Raw genomic sequence first — 27,289 nt, 5'->3', positions numbered from 1 at the left:
CATATGTTACCTTATAGGTTAGGCTGCAGATAAGATTAAGGTAGGGTGAGGATTACATTTATCCTGTTATTTGCGGTTTCATAAAATCAAGAAAAGTCTGCGGTTGAACATGATGAATTGCTATGCTCAGGTAGCAAGTGGTACAGGTCCATTGGTTTCTAAATTAGTCTGTCAAAATGTATACATATGCTCACCATGTAAATAGTTGTATGTAAACCCCTGAATGGCTAATGGTGGCATTTTGACATCTAAACCATAAAACCTTTTATTATAACTTATTCTTAACATCCCTTCTTCCCACATGTTATAGGCTACTGCCCCCAAGAATTGCCCAGGGACATAAACCACTGCTGCTACCAGCCAATCCATGCCTCCCGTGTCATAAACTACTGCCCCCAACACCTCCCAATGGGGCATAGACCACTGCCACTACTTAACCCCCAGGACGTAAAATATTTACCTGGGTGGCCTGCTGGTAATTCCTGCTGTTATCTCCTCCCAGCAGTCTCAGACAATTCTCAAAGAAGAGGCAGCCTTGCTTTAAATCCAAGATGGCTGCTATGAAACTGCTCTGTCCTGATAAAATAGTTTAACATCAGCAATCTTGCATTAAAAAAAAAGCTGCTTCTTCCCTGGGAGCCACACGCAGCCACTCTGAGGAAAAAATGTTGCTAAACTACCTGGCAGCACAGCCAGGCTGCGCAGGAAGGGGTCGTCCTCTAATCGATGCGCTGCAATTAAATTGTAAACGTATCGCGGGGTGGCGCCACACACATGCTGGGCGACCTTGCCCTGTGCTGGATGGCCACCAGCATGTGAGTACATGGACCCAGATCTTGCTGCAGGAAGCAAGATCTGTGTCCATCTCTGAATAACCCCAATTGCCCACTAACCAATGAAAGTATCACATGCATTGGGGGGGGTGGGGGAGTGGTTATAAGGGGGATGGAACATACTGCCCAAAGATGCCTATCAGCAGGGTTCCCACTTAATCTTCTTATAGCGCCAATGGTACTCTACCTGGACAGGTGATGTATCTGAGCCTTGCCAGGTGGGCATCACCATAGCCCCTACTGCATTCATTCCCAACCTCATCATCAAAGCACACTAATACCCCTTTTCCACTAGCTCAAAAAACACGGGTAAATGCACGGGGGCGCGCATTTACCCGTGTTTTTGGCAAGTGGAAAAGGGTAAACCCGGATCAAGTGACCCGTGAATCCTACCCGGCTATTTACCTGGGTAGGACACGGGAATGATCCGGGTAGGGTGTAGTGTAAACGGGAGCCGTGTCGATGCGACACGGCTCCCGTTTACACTGTATGGATGGGCGGCGCTGGGAGATCATGTGATCTCCCTGCGCCGCCCCTGCCGTGTAGCTAGAAGCGTCACCAACCCGGCATATGCCGGGTTGTGACTGCTAATGGGAAAGGGACCGAGCACGGGTCGCAGCAGGGGGCAGCTCCCGTATCAGGCTCCCGGCTGCGACCCGTGCTCGTAGGTGTAAAAGGGGTATTACAGTCCAGGTTTTAGTGATATCAAGGCTTGAGCACAAGTAACTAAACTAGTACCTCAGTAATTTTGATTTAACCACCTGTGCTGGAGCCTGGATATCACTATAACCTGCACTGTACCCCTTCTGACCTAAAACAGTCAGAAACTGCCGTCTTTCCGACAAGACGGCAGTTTCCGATTTCAATTGAATACCCCCCTATGTCATTGGCTGGCTATCTTACCTATCTGCAAAACACCAAAGAACCAAGCATGAAAGGATGGGGGGGTTAAGTTACAAAGAGGTGTATTCACTGAAAATACAAAGCACAAAGCATCCTAGAGCCTCCTACATTACCCATTCTGTGGCCAACACATTACCTATATCCCCTACAACCACTAAAAACCCACACCAAAAGGATACCTTCCACCCCTATAAGTTTTGTTGTGCTTGTATCAGTGTACAGCAAACTGCTGTTATTATGTTATCCCTCCATGCCTGGTACAAGCAAACGTATGTGTGTTGTGTCTGCCACCCCTTTATTTACAGGACTTTAGGTTCTGGTAAGACTCCTAGTATCATCATTACCCCAGTGGTGTCATAACCTCTCATTGTTCAAGGCACAACATCCCACAAATGGTGAGATGTTTAGCACATATTAAATGGGTTTAGGAAGAAACACAGTTATAGGGGAGGTTTCCTGCTTTGCTCTACAGAAAAATGGAGTTTCATGAGACACCTTTTACACCTTTCAGTTTCATATCTGCAGGAAATATCAATTCTATACACAAATGTGACATGTGTAATGAAGACTAACCCAAAGTTGCTTCACTTGCATGATTAAGCGATGAATGGACACAGGGCCTGATTCAGAGAAGACCACAAACCCTACTCCAATGGTGGGTGGAGTACACATGCATAGGACCCGCATGTGTAAAAGGGGTCATGCGTTGTCGCTAGCAGTGTGTACTAGCAACAGCATGATTGACATGCTGCGGCCATTTGGAGGGGGGAGTGGGAGCGGCGATGGGGACAATTCTACAAAACAGTGGATTGTCGCCCCCCTTTTTGTAGGTGTTCCCTGGTGGGGGTCTGCATTTTCCCATGCAGATTTCCTGGCCCCATCAGAGTGAAACACTGTCCACCCTGTGGGGTTGGGATTTAAATGCCGATGTTTGGGATGTCGACGCTCAGAATACCGACCGCGGCATCCCAATGATCAGAATCCCAACAGGGTAAGACCTTCTCCCAATGGCACCCTAACCCTCCCTTCTGGCAGCCTAAACTTAACCCTTCCAACCCCACAGCCTAACCCTGCCCAGTGGTGCCTAAACCTAACACCACCCCCCCACGCAGCTTAAACCTAACCCTACCCCCTAGCCCCCCCCCCCGCCCCCACCAGCCTAGCAAGTCATTGTCTATAATTGGAAGTGTGATAAACTGCCTACATCTTCAAGTGAAAAGCTTTCACATATACACTTAGAGCAGTGGTTACCAAACTTTCTTGAATCGCAATAACCTAGAGTATCAGCATTTTTTTTCATGGCACCCCTAGGTCATTAGTATTTTATTGCAAAAATTATGTTACATAAATTGTAAATTGTGTTTATATGTTATCCTTAGATTCAGTTATGTGGAGGACAGGGTTGTGCTTCTGTCTGGGTGGCATCGAGAGGGGAGGTGGTGGATACTCCTTACCCGGGCCCGGGTCCCATTGTCCCCCCTTCCCTGTTGCAGACAGCGGGCAGGGAGAGGACTGCTGCTGCTTTACAACCGAATCGTAGCAAAACTAGGGAAACATTGCTATTTAATATGCTTCCTGTACTTCACAAATATATAAATATGTTACTACTCTTATTCTACTGGGGAAATTTGCCAGTAACATACCTCCCAACAGCATGGCCACCGAAGTAGGGACTCCCCTTTCGAGAAAAGGGTGTGGCCAATGTAAAGTGGGCATGGCTTCTCAGGAATGTCCACTATAACAAGCCACGCCCCCATTTGCGACACTGTGGGGGCATGCCCAACGCTCAGTGATTTGCTGGCATGCCCCCTGTCCCCCCTGTCTATTATCACTGGTCTGCTAATGCAGAGCAGAGTAACAAGAGCCTCCCAACTGCCCCCCACCACCACATACATGTATTAGGTTGACAGGATCAAAAGGTCGACATGTAAAAGGTAGACAGTTCAGAAGGCCCACAGGGTCAAAAGGTCAATAATGGCCAACACATATGGTAGACAAGCTTTTTTAATGTTTTGTATTTTTTTCAACTTTTTCATACTTCACCCCCCCCCCTCAAAAAAAGCAAAGAAAATTGTGTTTACCATTGTGATGTCAACCTTTTGACCCTGTCGACCTTTTGACACTGTCGACCTTTCCTACTGTCGACCTATTCTTTGTTGACCTTTTAACCCTGTCTACCTTTGGACCCTGCCGATCTAATGCATGTCTACCATTACTGGTAGACCTATTGACTGTAGCCCTTTTTAGTATAGATCTAATAATCCACAAGGGGGTTGCAACATTTGCACATAAGTCTCCTTATTTGTTTAAACTCCCTGATTACTAAGGGCCTAATCCATGTGTGTACACTAATGCCTGTGCAGCTACGAATTTTCAAGCAAGTAAAGCTGCTGCCCAGAAAAGGATATGGACGCCCACCGGAGCCATCGGAAAGTGCTCAGAAACTGCGTATGCATATGCAGTACCGACACTACAATGAGGAACATCGACTCCTAGGGTTGACCTATGGATACACAGACTGGTCGCGGCAGTACCGATGCAGGCGCCATGTTCCTCTACATACATGATCACAGCTGAAGGCAGATACATGCCTCGGAAATTGGCGTGACACATTTGCGTTTTTACCACCACTCCCAAGTTAACTGCCCCAAACAGTTCCTTTCTGTCAATCACTTTGTGTATAAAATATCAGTGCGAGCGTGATCACAAAGGTACTTTCAGCGTGCGTGTCATGTGATCATGGCACATGCGCAGTCTGATGATAATCGCCACATTGCAAAAACATCGGTATTGTGTACAAACTTAAATTAGACCCTAAGTCTATAAAACTGCAGATACATGGAGTAACAATGCGCTTTAATGGTTTGCTGCGATTCTGCCATGCGCATATTTATCTTATGATGGATTCTCCAGAAGCTGATATTAATGTCAGTAATGCTCTGGAGTGGATATGACTAACTGCTTTCAGATAGTGCAGTGTGCTCTCTAGAGTGGGGCCTCTAACAACCTCTTTAGCCTCAGAAATCAATCTGTATAGAGAGCTCAGATCTAGCACCTCACAGAAAATCTGAGTGCTTGGTGTTAATCTAAAGCAACTGTAGTTTAAAAGAAATACTGCAGAACTTTTCCCCATCTGGTCTTTAAAGGTAAAAGCTGCTCTCGTAACACTGAAACTACCATGACCAACTCTAAGCATTATGTTGCCACCAAAATATCAAATGTGTTCATGAACTGAGGGCCTAATTCAGACTTGATCATAGATTTTGCAGGGCTATGATCAGTTACTCAGACATGTGGGGGGATGCCTGGCACAGGGCTAATCCGCCCCGCAAGTCTGGCTCTGCCCCACCGCACGATGCTTTTGTACTTGACTAGTAGCTCCCTACCTGCGCAGCTTCTGCGCGCTGGCGGGGAGCTACTCATTGCTGTCCGCCCCCCTGCACGGTCCGGGCCCGCCTGTGTTGCATGGACCACGCCCCTAAAACGGCAGCCAAACGCCGCCGGCCCGCCCCCTACAGCCCCCTCCCGCCCAGCGACCGTCTCTGCCTGTAAATCAGGCAGAGGCAATTGCAGGGCTGAAATGGCCGTCGGCTGTCCTGCATGCGCCGGCGCGCTGCGTCGCCAGCGCATGCGCTGTTCAGACCTGATTGGCTGCTGTGTGAAAACGCACAGCAGCGATCAGGTCTGAATTAGGCCCTGAGTCTCTATAGCCCTGCACATTGCAGGATTATTATACAGATTCTTATTGGATATTCAATTCTTTTAAGTAGGGACCTCACCTTCTCTTAATATATGTTACTGTATTAATTTGTAACCAATGTATGTTTTGTGTTATCGGACAATAGTGCAGTGATGTGTAATATATTGACTATATAATATATATGCTTTGTATTTTTCATATACTTTATGTAGTGAAAACTCTGTCTTATACGTTAGTATGACAGGAAAGGCTCTGCCTCACATCACCTCACGTCAATGATATATAGTAATATAATTATAATGATTATGATGACAGTTTATACAGAATAATCCTGCCCAGGTGTAATGCAGGCCACATAGAAATAGACCATGGTGGGCAATGTGGTTGTCTTCTAATAAACGGGCCAGATACCTCTTGATGTGTAAAGGCAAACTGTTTGTTTTATCTGATAAAAATCCAATTAGGGTTGATCAGATTATTAGGAGCATGTTGGTAAATCCAATTTATCAATATCTGCATGTTTGTGTAATCATTAGCTGACCAAACAGCATGGGGTCCTGTGATGGTGTCAGTCAGCTGGCTGATAAATGACCATATACATGCACAATCTGTGCAGATTCGCTGCACAGACAGAAATTGGCTGATTGGACCCAACCAATATATATACCCATATGTGGCCAGTAATGAAAGCTAGAATGTGTCGTTTGTAGCTCTGTATACAAGTGCTTACATCCGCTACAGAACACACTCACACACTCTACTGTATAGAGCCAACTAAGATTAGGAGGTCTATGTACTAAAGCCTTGGAGAGAGATAAAGTGGGTGGAGATAAAGTACCAGCCATTCAGCTCCTAACTGCCATGTTATAGGCTGTGTTTGATAAATGACAGTCAGGAGCTAATTGGCTGGTACTTTATCTCTGTCCACGTTATCTCTCTTCAAGGCATAGTACATCTGCCCCTGTATCTAAAAAGCTATTATTAGCAATAGTTTGTCTTTTTGCATCCAAGGCTATGGGGATTCTAGTCACATTTGTAAGGAAGCCATTTCTGTGTACAAAGATGGACATAAACAGTAGGAAGACAAAGATGAAGGCTTTGTTGAAACCCTAATACCACTACAGTATATAATTCTCTATAAATACAAAATATCTAAATAAATGTTCTTTATTTTATTAAAATTATGCTTTTGTTTAGGTTTTATAAATGTATCTGCATAACACAGCATTGTGATAAACAGTACTGCAATCTAATTTTACTGTCTGTGTCTGGATGGTAGAAACTCTTGAGGAATGTATATGCAAATGGAAGAGGGCATCTTACCAGTCTTTTCTGTGGCTTGATGAGTGGCCTGTTCATACCATTCATTTTATGGTACAGTCCACAGGCATTACACAGGTAGTGTCCAGTGCCATCTCGTCTCCACAGTGGGGTGGACATTGCCCCACAGTTGACACATTCTCTCCCCTCCCCATGGAATTCTTCAAGATATTCTGCAGAGAAGCAGTAGCAATGATTATTAGGAGTTGGAATGTCCATTGTGGGAACACATCAAGCCTTTAATATTGTCAGTGCTATACAGATTTGGTATGGCAATGTGAATATACTAATAGAATCACATTAAAAACACAGTGAAAAGTATTAACACAATAATTTTGAATACAGTGATAAAAAATTGACAATGTCAGCACTTCAGTGTCTATTGGAAATAATAGGATCCCTACTATAGATTTTAAGAATATTAAAATTTGCTGCATTTGTATGTAGTTAAAGAGTTAAGGAACTGCCTGTGAAATACAATGTATCATTTACAGTAAGACCTGCAATTATCCATCAGAATGCTTGTGATTGGATTATCTGTATGAAGGTTTTTGAGTGCCATGCCTACCATCTTCCCTTTTTACAGGATTAAAAGCACTGTTACATGTTATTTTGAATATGTAACACAAAATTAACTACACAGTGACAACTGGCGATATGCCTTTATACCTGAAGGAAGACGAAGACAAAAGTATAAAAAAAAAGTTCTACGATCAAATTTTCAATCAAAACAAAGGTTTGGCTAAATGAGTCTTAAAATACAAACAAAAAAGCTTATTTGGCCAGTTGTTTAAGTAACTGAAGTAACTGATATATAATTTATATATGTAATTATATATCATTGAAACACATGGAGAAAAAAAATAAACTTTTTATTTAAACTTTTTACCAGTGAGGGAAACATTTTGCACTAATTATTCATCAAGTACGTAATGACAAGAATGGTAAAAGCACAGTTAATATCAGACAATGTATAGTCAACTGTCTTGCTTTATGTCAAAATATGAGAATATGATTAATGCAGCATGGAATCCTACAAACTGCTCTTTTAAATAGGACAAGCCTGTATGCCAGCCAATGATTGCGAACAGAATTTTCGCTGTGGTTTTAAAAGTAATAAATAACTGTACCGTGACACAAAAAGTCATTATAAAGTTTGTTTCAGAATATTATGGGACTAAGGCGACAGGAAATACTCAGCGACCAGAGTCATGTCCATTCCCCTAATACTGCCCCTGGGAACATACACAATTTGCTGCTGGAAAATGAATGTTATTTCTTACAGTTTGAAGGCAGAATACTGTGCAGGATTAAATGTTGGTGATGGATCATTATATAACCAGTAAATAAAACTGGAAGCCTAGGACCTGCTTGAAATGAGCAGCCAACAAGTGACATAATTGTAATGTGTCACCAGGTACCAGTGTAATAAGTCTAGATGTTTTCTTTCTGATCTGACTTTCTTCCCCCCATCAGCATTTATATTCCCTGTCACATTTCAGTTGCACTCCAGCTAATGTTAAACGCTGTAATCAGTATTTGGTTGAGCCTTCTGTGACCTGACTTTAATGTATAGATCTACAATATTTTCTCTGTGTAACATAAAAACGATCACTGCTGCCAAGCTCTCTGCACATTAACAGGTATTAATTGGTGCGAGTGATGCATAGCTCCCTACCAGCGCAATGGTGATTTTTGCAGAGGGGTTGGGGTGCTGATTTATTACATTCAGACATTTAACCCTTTGCAGTTTTCCCTGGAAATATCAGCCAGATTAACCCATTCACAGCTAGGCTTGTCTGTTCCCAGAGGTCCTCACAGAGACGGACATTAAATGATTAGTTCAGTGTTATTGTAAGATGATAAAAGGAGGAGGGGGCTTGGAAACTTTCCTGAACTCAATCACATAGTTTTCCATGCTGACTGCTGGCGACAGGCAGGCTGGGGCTGATGGAGAGCTCATGGCTCACAGCTCAGGGCCCGGACAGATTCTGGGGAGCTCCTACAATGCAGATCTATCACATGGGGCTGATAAATGACAGACCCTGGGAGGGGGAGCAGGGGGCAGATTCCCCAGTCACTCTGACAAATACTAGGAGCATCCTCCAGTCTCAGGAAGACCCTAAGAGACTGAGATAAACGAGTGTGCGAAAAAGACAGACACACACACACACACACACACACACACACACACACACACACACACACACTCACTCTCTCTCTCTCTCTGCACAACTGGATAGTATAGAGAACACACATTGTACTCAATCGTATGATGTACACACATGACTGTATTACTGGGCTGTATGATGTACAGAGACATGAACACACGCATAGTACACACACACACACACACACACACACACACACACACACACACACACACACACACACACATATATATATATATATATATATATATATATAGCAATGAGGGCGATCCGGCACTCCAGGTTAATATGCTGTAGCTGCTCCGGTGCCTTTAGAGAGGACAACGCCTCCCACAAACAGACCAGGACAAGAAGCGGCAATCAGGATGAAGGGGGTAACACCCCGAAACGTAGATTGTTTTGCACTTTTACCAAGTCTCTAGAGTGGCGCTTCTTGTCCTGGTCTCGATAGATAGATAGATAGATAGATAGATAGATAGATAGATAGATAGATAGATAGATAGATAGATAGATAGATAGATAGATAGATAGATAGAACCTTATAACACTCCTATTACATTATCAGCCATTGATCTCTTTGTTACCATATTGGAAGATACCTGACTGTGCGCACCCAGAACCGTCGCACATATATGATCCCTCCGCTGCAGGAGAATCTGTAAGGTAAAAATGGAATCTATCACCATCCTGCCACACATGGGGCACAGAGGTGACATTCACTGATTGGTCAGACTTTGTTCATTTAGTAATTACCTTGTTGAGGGTCATGCCAACTGAAAATGCGCACATCTATGGCTGGCTCTAGAAGTAGAGTGACACTTTATAATACACCACATTTTTCAAGAGTCAGGGAAGGGTCAATAAGAACTGTGGAATTGCTTTAGGGGCACTGAAGACCAGGATTTAACCTGTGTAAAATCCATATAAAAAAACAAAAACAAAAAAACGATATTACTAGATTTTATTTAGTTGATCATTTTGTTAGCAACGAGTAGCACATTGGGTGTTGTGGATATTTCTTCCCTACTCCCATCTGTTTCTATCCCCGTCTCCGGCAAGAGCTAACTGCCTATTCCATGCCAGAGGGATTTTGCCTAGGGCTTGGGACGCCAAATACTGGAAGCTACAGTATATACTGTTTCTGGTACGTTCCACCTAACCTGCTCTGCGATCTACATGTACTGCCAAAGCTAAGTCATTATTAGTAATGCTTTACTGGTATTATTTTATACAAAATGTTTTAGAAGACTGCAGTGTCCTTATTTCTATATTTAATATCAATAATTCCTTATTTGTATATAACAGGAATACATTATCAATAAAAAAAAAAAATGGGTGAAAAGCTAATTTACAGACAACAATTGGGATAGGAAACTCTGATCTATATATTAGGCTATGTTAATGACCTACCCTATTAACAGGATAGAAGGAGAGACTGGAAAATGACAGGAAAGGGGGGAGAGTGACAGAGGGACAGCGCAAATTTGAAGAGAGAGAGATAGAGAGAGAGAGAGAGAGAGAGAGAGAGAGAGAGAGAGAGAGAGAGAGAGAGGTGGGACCACTGATAGTGCTCTAAAAGACAGTTACATGCATCGCTTATTTTAGCATATTTCAACTTCCATTCACAATAGAATAAACAGTGATAATTACAGTAACTTGTCTCTGCACATACTGCCTCTGCTCATTAAAGATACAATGTCCGGCTGCCTCAATGTGAAAAGAGCTTCATTTACAAACAATGGGCTCTTGATTAAGGGGAGAGAGAGAGAGAGAGAGAGAGAGAGAGAGAGAGAGAGAGAGAGAGAGAGAGAGAGATGTCTACAAGACCTATTTGCGCATGTCGGGTTAAATAAACGGACTCATTATACCGTCCATCACGTTTACCTCAATGTTTCAACGCTATTTAATTAAATGCTTTTGCCAGGAAGAGCAAATAAATGTGTGTGTGTGTGTGTGTGTGTGTGTGTGTGTGTGTGTGTGTGTGTGTATCTATATAAGTATACTTGTGTATAATAATATATTATATACATATATATCTGTGTGTGTGTATATATATACACATATATATCTATATCTAACTATCTATCTATCTATCTATCTATCTATCTATATATATATATATATACATACATATAAAAATAGACAGATAGATAGATGATACATGCCTGATAATGCCGATTATATAAATCCTGGTGATTAGATCAGGCCTGTGCGTTGGCTTGTGTAACCTTACTCCACACAGTGATCGCTTTGACATTACTAATATTTAGGGTCAATTACTCCCTTGGAGTGATCATTCGCTGATAACTAAACTTGTAGTCATTCCCTTATCTTCACCTGTCAAATCTAGAAAAGTTTTCAGCTACAAAACAAGAGCCAGGCAGCCAAGTGACTTGTTATCCAGAGGTCTCTGCTACCCTTTATTTCCTCCATGGTCTCCTCAAACTCTCATTACTTCTTATGGTGGCATGATCGGGCATAATAGAGAGGAAATAAATAATACCTGACAGGTGATCCATAGTAGGTTTAGGCAACCTACGGCTTTTCTGTTATTGTGGAACTAGAAGACCCAGCATTCCCACTATCAGGACAACCACGGGTTGCTTAAACGTTGTCAAAGGGTAGCAAGCCACGTATAGACTTGTAGTTCCGCAATGAACGATTGGCAGGGCATACTGGGACTTGTAGTTTCACGAATCTGGTTTACAGAGGTTGGCCCAACATCCCACAGCCAGTAGTCCCACAGCCAGTAGTGCTAGGGCAGTAGCAGAAGCACAAGTTGCCTAGTTTGCATTATTACAGTATGCTGGGACTTGTAGTACAGTGAAGCTGGTTTACCGAGTTTGGTCCAACATACTACAACCTGTAGTACTTGGACAGTAGCTGGAGCACAAGTTGCCTAGTTTGTATTATTACAGTATTACAGTATGCTGGGACTTGTAGTACAGTGAAGCTAGCTTACCGAGTTTGGTCCAACATACTACAGCCTGTAGTGCTAGGACAGTAGCAGAAGCACAAGTTACCTAGTTTATATTATTGCAGCATACACCATGAGGTATAGGCCTAGCAGGTACCTTCATGGGCACAACAGGGCTCTTGTGCCCCATATTACTGTCACTTTGTTGCACAGTAACCATATGAAGTGTTACACTTAGAGTTACAACTTCTGTCCCTGACACACATGCATAAATTATCTCACTTGTGATTGTTCTAAAGCAACAAATCAGCGTGTTTGCCCCACGTTGGCAGGAAAGGCACTTGTGTAATGTAATGGAAGTAATACTTTCTGTGCTGCAGTTTATATAAATGTAACATTAATTATAAGAGGTATTTACTAAAAGGTAACCCGTGGCAGTATGTTTCCACCGGTCAGACTCCTCAATACTTTTTCTAGAATAATGGAGGATAGTACCCTCTGTGCAATGCCCACTTATTATTAATCTGTCGTAGTGTATGTCAACAGGTGGTGTTATTATTATGATTATTATTATTATGATTATTATGATGATGATGATTATTATTATTATTATTATTATTATTATTATTATTATTAGCAGCAAAAGCAGCAGGATAGTGTTTTTTTAATTGAATTAACGTTACTGTATTGAAATTCATACATAATAAATGCCAGCAAACTATCCAACCGACCTATACTATCAGTGCTGACATATATTCATGTTTCATGTAAAGCAGTATTTTACTACTAATACAAAGATAATCTGTGCATTGCTTTTTTTCAGAATCGTTATAATTATTTACTGTACTCAAAATCACTAAATATATATACTAATATGTATCACACAGCTGCTTAGATGATGAAGGTGATTGCTGAATAAAAATATGAATAACAGAGTAAAGTAATTAATCAGTATTGGTAATAAAAATAACCGAAACTAAATAACTGACACCTGTATATTTAATAAGGATATTGCTGCAAGTCGGTGGTATGGTCCAGTGACAATGGAATGCAAATATTTTGACTCCATACTTGCAAATATACACATATTTTATATATATATATATATATATATATATATATATATATATATATATATATATATATATATAAAATAGTGCCATACATCCAGAGTGACTTACATCTGTTTCTGTGCATGTGTTCCTATATGTAGATAGATAGATAGATAGATAGATAGATAGATAGATAGATAGATAGATAGATAATAAATATATATATATATATATATATATATATAGTTGGATGGAGATATATATATATATATATATATACACACACACACACACACACACACACACACACACACATACATATGTACATACACACACACAACTGTTTGCACATTATTTTATTATTTATACAAGCCCATGTAACATTATTTTATTATTTATACAAGCCCATGTATTTGAAGACACACTGAGAATTCTTCTCTTTCTATATTATTGTTTCTATATTATTATATTTTCACTGATTCATAAAGGGGTAGAATTTCTCGAGTTAAAAGCACTAGTAGGATGTGGATTTATGATTTTAGTGTAGCCATGTGTTTATTATGCCTGTGTTATTTATAAAGAAATAAGGCTAAGCTACAGTTGTAATGCATCATACAGTACATGCAATTAAATATAGGCAAAATAATACAAAACGTATCATTAATATTTTCATAACAACCCATTTATTTAAGGGCCTGCATGACTGACTTAATATGCGTTTCAGTATCTGAATAATTGCTACAAGTAGTTGACTTAGCTAAATTAAAAATGAATCGTTTAATAATATTGCACATGCAACCGGACACCAGACAGGAATAAGCTGTCACTGTTGGTTACATTTAGCAAGATATTTGTTCCAGTAGAGTTGCTGCAGTTGTCACCACGGCATTCTTTCATGTCTTCCATTGGTGTTATTAACAACAACTGTGCATGTTGCTACTAGATAACATCGCCGCCGATCTCTCGCTATAAATATTATGCCTATTTATCATTCTAGATGTATCTATAGATTGTAAACTCATGTGAGCACGGACATCTACCGTTTATCTTCTCTAGATAATGAAACTACCTGCACACCTGTAATAGGTAACTAGGCGCATTTAAATACTGCCTGAATTAGGATTGGATACGCAAATGATCCATTAAGCATAATAATAATAATAATAATAATAAGAGTAGATATTAGAGAGATTATTATTATCATTACTATTATTATTATTATTATTATTATTATTATTATTACTATTATTATTATTAATTATGTTTTTATTTATATATATAGCACCAGTATACGTCATTGTGCTTTACAGTTGGGGGCAGACAGTAATAAAACTAGACTGTATATTAACATACAAGCACATGATAAAAGGTCTCTGCTTGAAAACTTACATTCTGTATTAAAATAGAATGGTGATACATGAAGTTTCTTGCAGTTAATGCCTATAGGAGCAACTGGAATAAAGTTAACATGCCTATTTTCTATCTATCTATCTATCTATCTATCTATCTATCTATCTATCTATCTATCTATCTATCTATCTAATAAAGCTGAATCATTTGCCTGATATTTTAGTAGCTGCCACTGTCTGTATTTATGTATTCAGTAGTAAACTGCTCAAACATGTTATATTGTAATCTATTTATCTTGACTTCCCGATTGTAGCGAGCAATAAAGTATTAATAAATATACTAAATATTAATACATAGCTAAAGCAAAAACTGAACTGACCCATTTTCTTGAGGGGTCAATATGTATCTCACCAATTGTCCGCATTATTGGCGAATGCCTGCATTATGCATACTATGCTTTTTTTTCTCAGTCAGTATTAGAATGGTAATTAGAGATGAATGCAGGTGAGGAGATTGTCACAAGCCTGAACGGTCACTTTCCGGTTTAATAGAAAAAAATATCAGTGTATATGGAGGGGAAATATAAATACGTTGTATACTAAACAACAAAACGCTGTGACAATCACCTCGAGCAACCTGTGGCTCTCCTGGTGCTGATCCACCACACGCCACTTCTGTAAAGAATAATATGCACCCTCCATCTGCCCAAACTTACAGAGATCTGCTCCGAACCAGGTATGAGAGAAGCCATATAAGAGCAGGGCACAGGGGCACAGGGGTGCATGTACTCACCCAGGCTGGATCTCCTCCCGTGCAGCGCCGACCTGCCCTGCAGGCTGTGCAGCATAGAGCTGTCAAAGTGGCCCGCTGCCCAGGATGGGGGCATCTCGCTGCTGACATAGGGGTAGGGGCTGGAGTAGGAGCCATTCACCGAGCGCACCAGCGCGTTGCTGTACTGTTCCCGGGTGCCCCCGCTCAGCATCAGGGGACTCTGATAGGCTCCTTCCCGCCCACTGCTGTTGCCCACCGGCGGGCTGTGCGAGTAGGAGAACCCGGAGGGTGTATGGGGGCTGCTGGTGTTGAAGGCGTGACTGTCGCTGGCGGTCTGTGGCCATCCCGGGTGGCTGCCCAGGTGGTGCCCCTGGTGGGCGCCCTCGCAGCTCTGCAGGTAGGGTAAGGTCGGCAGCATGCCTGGCACCCGGCTGGTGGGCACATAGACCGGGGGGCTGGCTGCCGGGTGTAGAAAGTTGGCAGAGTCATGGGCATAGGCGGACTGTCCGTGGCTGGAGGTGAGGGCCAGGCTCTGGTACATCTTCCTCCTCCGGCCGCAGTCCCCGGTCTCCGGTTATAGTGATACCGCTCCGGGCCTTGCACGACGAGTCCCCCGGGAGAGTGTTCCTGCAACTGAAGGAGAAGACACAGGTTAGGGAGAGATCTCAGCCCTCTGCAGCCTGGGGGAGGGGGCTTCCTGGGGGTGTAACATGGGAATACACTCGTCTATATACATGGGGAGGGATACACAATATTATGCGGTCAGGTGGGAAAATAACTTGAGTTATAGACTAGCAGGAGAGAGTAACATAGGGGATATACTATCAGAAGAGGAATAACCTGGGGGATTGGGCACATAGGGGCAGTAGAATGAGAGTGAGAGCGGGCAGCGCGGAGTGTGAGCGGTACCGCACTGTGCATGCCTGTGTCCGGGCTCCGCCGCAGCTACATGCCCTGAACGGATCACAGGCTGCTGATAACACGGGGAATAAATCCTGCGTGGAGTGTCTGCATCTAACGCAAACATTTGTACTGTGATAACGCGGACACATCGCTCATTACAAGATATCAGGCAGCGGCGTAAATCAGTGTCCTTGCAGATCTCCCGGCATTGTATCCGCATAAACCTCCCCTGGTTTATCTGTCAGATAAGGACAGCCGTCGAGATAGGGCTGGAGGGGAGAGATACTCACTCTGGCGGGTGTGCGCTGCAGGAGAGGAGAACCGGCTGCCGGGCGCAGTGGATGCAGGAGATGCGGCCGGAGTCATACAGCGCTGGGCAGGGAGTGACGCCCGGATAGGGTGAGATCCGCCTCTCCCGTGCGCTACCGCCCTGTGAGTGAGGGAAAGCGGCTGCCAGCGGCGGGGGGAGAATGTGGGGGGGATTGTGAGGCGTCACGTGACTGCTGCTACTTATTACCACTGCTGTCATTACTGCATGCGCTCACCGGGAAAATAGTAACATAGCGGTCACTATCCTGGCTCCCACCTGGGATCAACCTGTATATATGTCACAGGAGGGGAGATAGACAACCACTTGCTGTGCATTGCATAGTATGTGGGGTCATAGATAGATAGATAGATAGATAGATAGATAGATAGATAGATAGATAGATAGATAGATAGATAGATAGATAGATAGATTCATTATTTAGTACCTTTTATTTCTTTCTATACTCATTTCCGGAAACATTTTTCATTACCAAATAGCTCAGAGCATTGGTAACAATATAGTTCTGGGTATGGTTATTTAATTAAAATATAATTTTGGTTACATACTTTATTTGGTTACAACATAGTTCTGGTTATGAATATAATTTACTGTTAATATAGTTGTGGACATACAACAATAGTTCTGGGTAGAAATTTTATTTTTAAAACAATATAGTTAGTAGCGCTATAGTTTTGGGTATAAATGTTATTTAGCAACAATATATTTTCGAGTATGTCATCACTGAGATGATAGTTTATTATTATTTATGCTATTTATAGATTGATTGATTGATTGATTGATTGATTTGTTTATGTACTTTACGAGTTAAATAATTGATTCAGTTATCTGGTTAATTTTAACTTCCTAGGGTATTCAAATGTCAGTGTATACACATGAAATGGATTTTATAGTTATTGAGTTATAATCCTGGTAACTATTATATGTCTGTAATCACCGCTAATCTCCAATATTTATGTTGGGCGACAAAACAATGAGAAATCGCCTGTAACCGGCCGAATCCCCAGGTGTGATATTAGCCTGTGTATTGTTCCTATATGTTATGTGACTATAGTAATACATGTATTTTCCCAGTTGAACTAATATGATGATGTTACTTTGAGTGCTAGCTCAGTGAAAGCAGACTGCTGCTGATCTCAGGGTTAAATCCATCTATTAATATACAACAATTGCGTAGTGTGTTACACACCAGTCACTGCTTATTTGGACATGAAGGATAGAACAAAAGCAAATCCATTTGCTAATCCCTGTAGAATAAATGCGCATCAAATGACAGTATCACACTGTATATAACAAACACACCAGTCAGATACAATGTAACGACAATGTACACTGGCTAGATACAGTGAAACAGCACCGCAGGCGGCTACAGATAACGTAACAATACTGTACCCAGTCAAGGTACAATGTAAGGACAATAGTAAGTAATACACACCAACTTGATATAATGTAACAACCATGCAGGCGGCTAGATACCACACAGGCTGCATACAATGTAACTACAGCACAGCAACAGATCCGGGCCACTTACCTGCTGTGTTCCCGATGTTTTCAGTCTGATCCTGTAACACCCTTTGGACGCTGAGAAGAAGCCGCAGCTAGTGGATTTTTAGGAAGCCATACGCATCAGTATGCGGTTCTACCTAGTGTGTCAATGGACTAGAGGGTGATTTCAGGCAAACGGAAAACATCTCTGGCTGTTGTGAAACTACAAGTACCAGCATGCGTTACAAGTCTCTGACTTGCATGTCATGCTATTTTTAGTTCCATAAAATTAAAGGAGTCATGGGTGTTCTAATGAGAGTTAAAGAAAAAATGTTATATTCCAAGGGCAGAATATAAACGAATGTCCTATCCACAAGCATATTCAATTAATAAATGATAAACAATGAGTGAATGAATGAATTAATGAATCAATCAATCAATCAATCAATCAATCAATCATTAGATTGACTCCAGAATGGTTGAGCGATACACAATGTATACTGTAGCAACAAGATGCCTACTCAGTCACGTATAACATTGTCTAAGGATACCGTACCATACATCATCTATAATAAACATATGGCAATACAGCATTTAAATGTGTTCTCACGTGTTAAATTAATTTCATATTAAGATTATCATGCAGCATATATATATGGATAGCATATTTTATTCCATATTCCGGCCAACGTATTACGTCTTTATTATACTAAAGCAAAATATGACACATTATTGCATATTTATAATTATAATTATACAATTAGAACTACCAACATCAAATATTGCTTGTTCTGTAGCTACACACTACTTTTCATAATTTTAGGGCAGAAAGTTAGATTTTCGGACAGTCTCATATTTTGGTTAGAATACTACATGTAATCCATATTTTTTTCTATTATAAGTAACATAGTTACAAACTGCAAATCGAATATTTATAAAAGTCTTTACTATACAGATGATGGTAACAGAATAATACATATCATATCCAGTACACACTACACAGCTAGCACTGCATTCCAACACTAGATTACCATACAGTAGAGAGCACCTGTTGATTTTCTAATGCATACAACTTTAGTGCCAAATCGTTCGTTCGTTCATAGCATGAAACATAAATATATGAGATCATTAGATATATATTCTGATTTGATTTTATATATATACACACACACACACACACACACACACACACACACACACACACACACACACACACACACACACACACACACACACACACATATGAGTACCTATTATAGATATTGACATGAGTTTGTCATCTTAACATGTATTGCAATGTGTTGAACATTCCTGTTCATAGCTTTAATATAGATTACATTTGGAAATAGTAATCAGAATGTTTCTGGTGAGTGCTATGGATCCTTTGCTTGCTATATAGATAGATAGATAGATAGATAGATAGATAGATAGATAGATAGATAGATAGATAGATAGATAGATAGATAGGAACAGTGTTATATATTATTTATTCCTTAGCACAAATCTCTTTTGCATCTAAAAGTTCCAATTAAACCTTATAATAAATTCTAAAATAATGAAGCGACTGATGATGCTGCTTCCGATTTGAAAACGATCTGTACATTATACATAAAGGGAGCAACCTAATAGAGACTAATGAATAATCGGTGTAATGTAGGCGCTTGTGTGTGAGTATTTGTACCATACATTAGGGACTAGCATCCCACTGACTATACCTATACATCTAGTGCACGCAGAACGGGACTGTATCTTAACTGCGGATAGGAGTGGGTGATAGAGCAGTTCCCCAGCTGTCCCCTGTCAGACATCACATCAGAGCCGGCTTTCCCTTGTATTTTTAGTCCTGGGGAGACAGCCCTGGGTCACACAGTCTGATCTCTCATTCTGCACAGTGGGGATAAAGACAACAGCATTATACATGCAAATGACCTGGAGACAGCCTAATCTAATAAATGATATTATCTTATCTCCAGTCATGAGTTTAATACTGTGAGAGGAGACATGATATATTACTCAGGGTCTGTACCCCAAGTATCAACTGGGAGGAAAGTTAAGGCTGCTTTTGCCGTATATACATTCATCCAGGTACAGTGACAATTGCAGTATCTGAGGTCAAATACTTCCTATCCTTCATCATGGTCTGACAACTGGAGGTTGTCATACATTTTCTCTGGCTAGGAGGTGCCAGCTCATTGCTGTTACTAATCACCTATTTAACCCCAAAATGCTGTTTATTTCCAGTTAGTTATATAGCGCACACATATTCTGCGGCGCTCTAGAGAATATTTGGCCATTCACATCAGTTCCTGCCCCAGTGGAAGGTACAATCTATATTCCCTACCACATGTTATTGAATGACCTTGTACGACAGCTGGAAAATAATGCTGGGACCTCCTAATAACCTGACTAGTTATTCGCTTCCATTGTCACAGACCAATTTGCAAGGAAAACAGTGCAATTATTATATTATTGTTAATTATCGGCATCATCATCATCATCATCATCATCATCATCATCATCAACATAATCATCCTTTTCAAAGAATGGAGCCATTGGTTGTATAATGGCTTTACATCCAATAGTCTCATTCTAGTTAAACTTATATAATGATGCCAATATGAAGGCAATGGTAAGAAGTAACTTGCAGAAAAAGAATTTCATTAGCAGTAGTAAGAAGAAAGGGCTCTATATTGGGACTTACTACTGGCCATTAACTTTGTTATGTAAGGCAATAATCCGCACGCTGAATGGCACATTACAGCTATATCTAGGGTCCTATTTTCTTAGGGAACTACAAAAAGGTTAAACAATCTGCCAAACGGTTAACACCAATAAACCTCGGCTAATTACTAACATGAAAGACACATGAATATACTAATCATCATATTCTGAATTATTGCCATATAGATCGGTAAATAACTTGGAAGACGCCCTGCCGCATCACGTACACTGTGAGCCACTTGCAATAATATAATGACGTGTATATTAATGATTTGACTTAACTTGTGCTGTTGCTCACACAGCCTATGGCACGCAAAAATACATATTTAGCAACTAAAAGGCCCAACAAAGCCCACTATATAATGTATGTAACTCTTGTATTCCATATAACCTGTTATTAGACAGTACTGCTAAATACAAGGAACTCATGCTGTAGTAGATGATCTAGGTTACTTTACATCTGAATGACATACCACAGCACCATAGAGTACAATAATTCATTCTTCTTTCATATATAACACATTTGATGGTCTTATTACATACAAATTGAATACTACACAGTGTCTATTTCCATCTATTATTTCTTGATGATATGTATGATAACATGTACAATACAAGAGCAAATCGCCGAGCTAACAGTCTCACAGTACCGTAATACATTATTAGGGTGTATTGCTGCCACCTTGTATCCAGCACATGTCCCAATGTGTTTACTATGCCCAATGAGGCTATGGGATAAATTGCCCCACAAAGAAGCAGTAGCTTGGTCACACATTAGCGGGCAATCCGTGGAAATGGGTAACAATGGTCATTTTACTGGCACTGCCACTTGCAGAAATGCTTTAGTTGGATAACATAGTATGGTTAAGTTGATAATTATAGGGTGTATCAAATGCCTCCCATAATTATATTGTAAACCTTTGTACAAGACTTCACAGAACAAGCTTGGCCGCTCCATATGTCTCTTTAGCTGTTGTGGAACTATAAATCGCAGCATCTCCTGCCCAGGCACAGACTGATAGAACCCCACCGGTGGATAGCACCAGGCGTATACACTGAAGAGCTGCAGCTGCGGGACGTTTGCTGCCATTTCACCATACAAAGCACCACACCAAAATTATATTAGAAAGCAGGAAGGGAGGGAATCAGCTAGAGAATAAGATTTTGTTTAAATATCCCCCTTTGGAATTCCAATGTTACAGGTAAATAAACAATAAGTCACGGTAGGTACAGGAGCTGAGCAGGTTACGGTGGAAGAAGTCCAGTTTGGTGTATTAGTAGCAGGAATCTGATTTTTGCCACATTGTCACCCCAGCAATATCACTGCCGTGCACTGACCAATCAATTATCGGAACACTTTATCTGGGATGGAATTTAGTATATTTATCTCCTTTTATCATTATAAGATATATGGTCAGATGACAAGCATTCTCACATCATACGTTTTCACACATTTACTTTCTCTCTCCCTCCTGCTTAATTTATACAATAAAGAAGACAGAACTCAGATAAAAAGTAATCTAAAACAATATGATGTGCTGGCATGGGAGGTCATTTAATTGATTTTACGCATGAAAAGCTATGGGACCACATGAATTGTTCTTTTGTGCACATTAAACCCTGTATAATATGAGGAAGTGTATACACACACACACACACACACACACACACACACACACACACACACACACACACACACACACTTTATTTATTTATTTATTTATTTATTTAATGAGTTAGTTCGTTCATTTTAGACCTGTGTGCAGATACGGCTCAATCCAGACAGAAAGCCAGAAAAACATATCCCTTGCACCTCAGATAGGATAGTGAGACTACAGCGGATCAATGCCTTTAAAAAATATATTTATATTGTCACGCTTCTCAAATCAAGGACAGGGCTAGATTAACGGGGTGGGTGCGGCTACAGCTCTAGGCCTCCACATAAAAAATAGGCCCATCCTCAGTTTAGTTGGTCTCACAGTCAGACATAAATTATAAAAGTCTGAAAACTGTATTCGCAAAAGTCTGCATTTTCTTTTTAACTTCATGTACGTAGGGATGCCCAGGACCACACAGCACTTGTCATAGCTCATTCTCTTCTCAGTATTGAACATTTTCAGCAACAGGCTCATGTGGCCTTTAAACTGGTCCTGGTCACTGCCCTTGATAAATAACCATTTACACTGTCATTAAGAGTGTGTGTTCTAGATGTAATTATTTTATCAGCTATATGACAGAGTTTTAAAATAATAATAATAATAATAATAATAATAATAACAACAACAACAACAACAACAATAATAATAATAATAATAATAATAATAATAATAATATTATTATTATTATTATTATTATTATTATTATTATTATTATTATTATTATTAAAACACAATAAGTAATATTGTCCAATATAGGATAGTACCAAAAGCTTTGGAACCAATTGTCATGGTAACCAAAGATGCATTTAATTGTTTCCTGTAACTGAATTAATTTGGGGGGCTTAGCTCACATGTACAATAATTATAAAGTCATGAACTTTTAGTGGGACAAAATATACATTTACACTGTATTCCATATTTCCCCCAAACTATTTTTTTAATATAACTGTGAAACAAAAGACTATTTTCAAATAAAAAAGAATGTAACAATAAGCTGTGTGTCATTTACAAAAAGAAAATACAGTTATATATATATATATATATATATATATATATGTATATATATATATATATATATATATATATATATATATATTTCCACAATAGAAACATATCCACAAAACATGAATAGTACAACACAGCGCCCAGGGTGTACACAATGTAACTTCCACAAATCAACATCTAACATTTTGATATTATAGCCACATGTCTCTGTCTGAGTAAATTAGAAACAGCTATCTTATATTGACTATTTTATCCTGAATCACTTTTATTAATTATGACAGAAACATTATTCAAGTAACTTAGGGTTATTTGGGGCATCATAGATAGACCAATTTCTATAAAAAAAATCTTTTTCGCTGGAGATAATGTCAGTCTGTACCATGGAAATGTAGATGTTGCCTATTTAAGAAGGGCAGAGGAAATATCAGTGACTGTTCTTTGGTAACTATCGGAATGGTGATAATGAGGACTGGAACATTTGTAACATTTTCTTCTGAAATATATTTAATAATATATTGTTTACTTCAATTTCATATTTTATTTTACAACATATACAATTTTAATTGAATCTGCTATTTGAAGCCTTAAACTGGGTTTCCAGTGCCTGGCACATGTATGACCTGGTAATAGCAGGTCACACATATCCAGAAGAGACCCGGACTGGCAAATCTTTCTGTTACGTAAAGTTCCGTCCTATCCATAAAGCATAAATTATTCATAAACAGCACTAATGTAAATATCTGTCACTGAATCCACATACATTATGCTGTTTCTTGTGATTGCAGAAATTATAGGAAATTATTTTTTACTCCCCTTTGTGGGTCATGTGGGAGAATTAATTACCCCAATCACTGTCTACTCAGGAAGAAATTGTAATACAAGGGCAGAGACAGACTGCCAGACCTGACTTCAGAATTATGTCATACAAATAAATTCTCACATGGAATGTAAAAAAAAATGCAACTAAAGCATGAGCCCTCAAACTTGTTAGGAGTCATGACCCCTCCATGGAATCATTGATCCCTCATTCAATCCAGGCTAAACCCTCCCTCTCCCCCCCCCCCCTCCCAAACAAAAAAAAAAACCCAAACAAAACAACAGAGATAAATTAAAATAATATATAAAAGAGACTAGTTTAATTTATAAATTAGATAATATTAAACATGTTAAGAAGTAATGTGACAAGACCTTTTTTTTATTGAATTGGTTGACATAATGCGAAGGATATAGCTGTTAAATAATAATGCAGGCATTGATGAGATTTGGTCGGAGTTTGGTGAGTTGTAGTTGTCAGTTGCCATGGTTTTTCAGGTTCAGTCTGTTCTTTTGTGTTGTTAAAACTACGTTGGTGGCTCTGATGCCACCTTCTTGGGATCATCAGCTTGTAGAGATTAGGGTTCAATTTAATTTTAAAGTAAATATAGTAATCGGTTCTGCTTCAATAGCTTACAACAACCTGCACTGAATGATATCAATCAGGGCAGATTTAATGAATTGATTCTACACAACTATCATCTCTCACCCTAATCCTATATTCCATGCTCACTGTCTCCTCCAACTGTGTCACCCTTATCTGTGTTCTCCTCCCCTTAAGAATGTAAGTTCTCACGAGCAGGGCCCTCTCCCCATATGGTTTTTCTTCTTTTACGTAGACTATCTTCTACTCCATACTCCCTATGACTCACCTAGCCCTTAGTTTCTGCCACCCTATTGCTTATTTCAGTGTCTTGTCTGCTGATGCAGAAATGTTTATTTGCTATGTACTAATCCTACATTGTCTTGTACTGTAAATTGCTGGATTTTTGTTTTGCTCATGTAGTTTGTTAGGTGCGGCAGATCCCTTGTGGTGCCATATGATGATGATGATGATGATGATGATGATGATGATGATGATGATGATAATAATAATAATTCAGAAGAAGCTAAGGTATTGCAATATTTCAAAAGCAGGCAGTATTTATAATTTTTAAACAACTTGTTTTTGGTTAAAATGAGGTTTATGGCAATAAAACACAACATTTAAATAAAACAAAAATCTATTCTACCCACAAGAACATATCCATATGCAAAGTGGAGTCAAAGAAGGCATTTTAATATGTTAACTTTGTACCCCAAATGTTCAATCGATCACTGATCAGTTCCTTGGGTTTTATTAACCCTATGAATGATCTTATTCCCCACTTTGTGGAGCCCTGATTTAAAGCATGATATTTCAGTGAAGTGCTTGAATGTAATTATTCAAGAAGGTAATGTCTTTCTGATCATAAATAAGCATTATAAAATATATTAGAAAGCATTTCGCTATATTAGTTATCGTAGCCAAGGAATAAAATAATGTTTTACAAATCTTATTGTCCCAGAGAATTCTGTATCATTTGTTTTATAGTAATTCAAGTGGTTTTAACCAAATATACTGTAGCTTTAACTGTCTTTTATATAAAAATTGTCTTATGCATGTATTGCAATCATAGAACAATATTAATATAATTTTTAACTGCCCCTCTTCTCTCCCCAAAAATATATTTACATACTCCCAGAGCAAGTGATGAGAAATGCCTGGATGTTTGTATACAACAAGAGACTTTTGGATCCATTGATCACTATGTAGTGATAGAGGAGGTTTTATGTTGCAGCGACACTAACATCAGTAATTAGAGATTATCTGCTTTGTCGACCAGTCCCTTATGCGCATGCAGGGGTGTAGCGAGGGTGGCACCGGTGGAGCACGAGCTCCGGGCGACGAAAAAGTTAGAGGGCGCACGCCACCTGCTCACCCCCTCCATCTGCCCACTATACCAGGGGCCACTGTACAGGCAGCCGCAGAGCAGGAGGAGGAGAAACAGAAGGCACACACTGACTCGGTCTTGGAGACTAGGTAGTGAACAGGGCAGGCCAGAGGTGACAGCAGGAGACACAGTCGGCACATGCCGGAACTCTGCCACCCTCTTTATACTGTATGTCTCACTGTCTGCTTGTAACTGTGCAGCAGGTTACTTCGGTCCTGCTACACCACTCTCTGCTTTGGCTACTGCAGCACCTCCTTCTGCCCCAGTTGCTGTAGCATCTCTTTCTACCCTGGCTGCTGCAGCACCTCTTTCTGTTTTGCCCGTTGCAGCACCCCTCTCTGCCCCAGCTGCTACAGCACCTCTCTCTACATTGATGCTACAGCACCTTTCTCTGCCTCAGCTGCTGCTACAGCACCTCACTCTGCATTAGAAGCTGCAGAGTAAAATGTATAAGCGGCTCTGCTGAGGCATAACCTCCCCTATATTTTTGTGGCGTACCTTTGACATGTACTGTCCCTGTTTTACTCATGAGGGGAGCCCAAAAGAAACTTCCACCCTGAGCTCCACAATGTCTAGAACCGGCCCTGTCACCAATGTAGGCTTTTGCTATTTTTTTCTTTTGAAATGTAACATGCCCCCAATTAAGTACAGGGGAGGGGGCGCCAAAACATACCCTTGCTCCGGGCACCATGGCAACTAGCTACACCTCTGTGTGCATGCGTGACCGGGGTCATACATGTATGCACATTGCTATGGAAGCCTGGACTTAGGTTGCCGGTAGCAGTTTCAATCTTACAAAAAGAAAGGCGAAAAAGTGAAACTAAGAAAATAAACTTGTTTAAAAAATTGAGAAAATAAAATAATATTTTACATATAAATTTAAATGGAAAAATACTCATTTTTCAATTAAATAGTTTTTTCTTATTTGAATGCCCCTGCTATCCTCATCATCACCTTTTTCAGGGTCTGTGAATTGGTACTGTTCCACTAAAATCAAGACTATCAGTCTGGAAACACTTTATATACCGTATTTTTCGAACCATAAGACGCACCTGACCATAAGACGCACCTAGTTTTTAGAGGAGGAAAACAGGAAAAAAAATATTCTGAACCAAATAGTGTAATATAATATTTAATAAACTATACCGTTACAGTGTCTTATATAGCGCAGCAAATTCTTTTGCGCTTTACAATTGTAAACAGAGATAAAACAAATTGGGTAACAACAGACAGACTTGGAGGTAAGAGGGCCGTGCTGCAAGCTTACAATCTATACTGTAGACACAGACATCAGCTTTACAGGCCATTTACATAGAATACGGTACACAGATTTTTCTGGGACAGTGTGTGACAGAGGCAGCCACACAAGCACAGCCATAGTCACAG

General features: G+C 40.1%; 1 protein-coding gene across 1 annotated transcript in view; it reads right to left on the bottom strand.

Annotated features, from left to right (window-relative positions):
• GATA5 (GATA binding protein 5) overlaps positions 1-15,624 on the bottom strand; it is a 28,104-nt gene extending 12,480 nt beyond the window's left edge. The window contains exons 1-2 of the mRNA XM_063963500.1: positions 15,039-15,624; positions 6,760-6,929 (exon numbers count right to left, since the gene is read on the bottom strand). Of these exons, the coding sequence (XP_063819570.1) occupies positions 6,760-6,929; positions 15,039-15,558 (690 nt within the window). The 5' untranslated portion in view covers positions 15,559-15,624. The remainder of the gene's footprint in view (positions 1-6,759; positions 6,930-15,038) is intronic.
• Between the last annotated feature and the right edge of the window lie 11,665 nt (positions 15,625-27,289).

This window comes from Pseudophryne corroboree, chromosome 3, assembly GCF_028390025.1.
Source record: "Pseudophryne corroboree isolate aPseCor3 chromosome 3, aPseCor3.hap2, whole genome shotgun sequence".
Taxonomy (NCBI): Eukaryota; Metazoa; Chordata; class Amphibia; order Anura; family Myobatrachidae; genus Pseudophryne; species Pseudophryne corroboree.
Note: the sequence above shows the minus strand (reverse complement) of the source record. Positions and strands in the feature narration are given on the sequence as shown.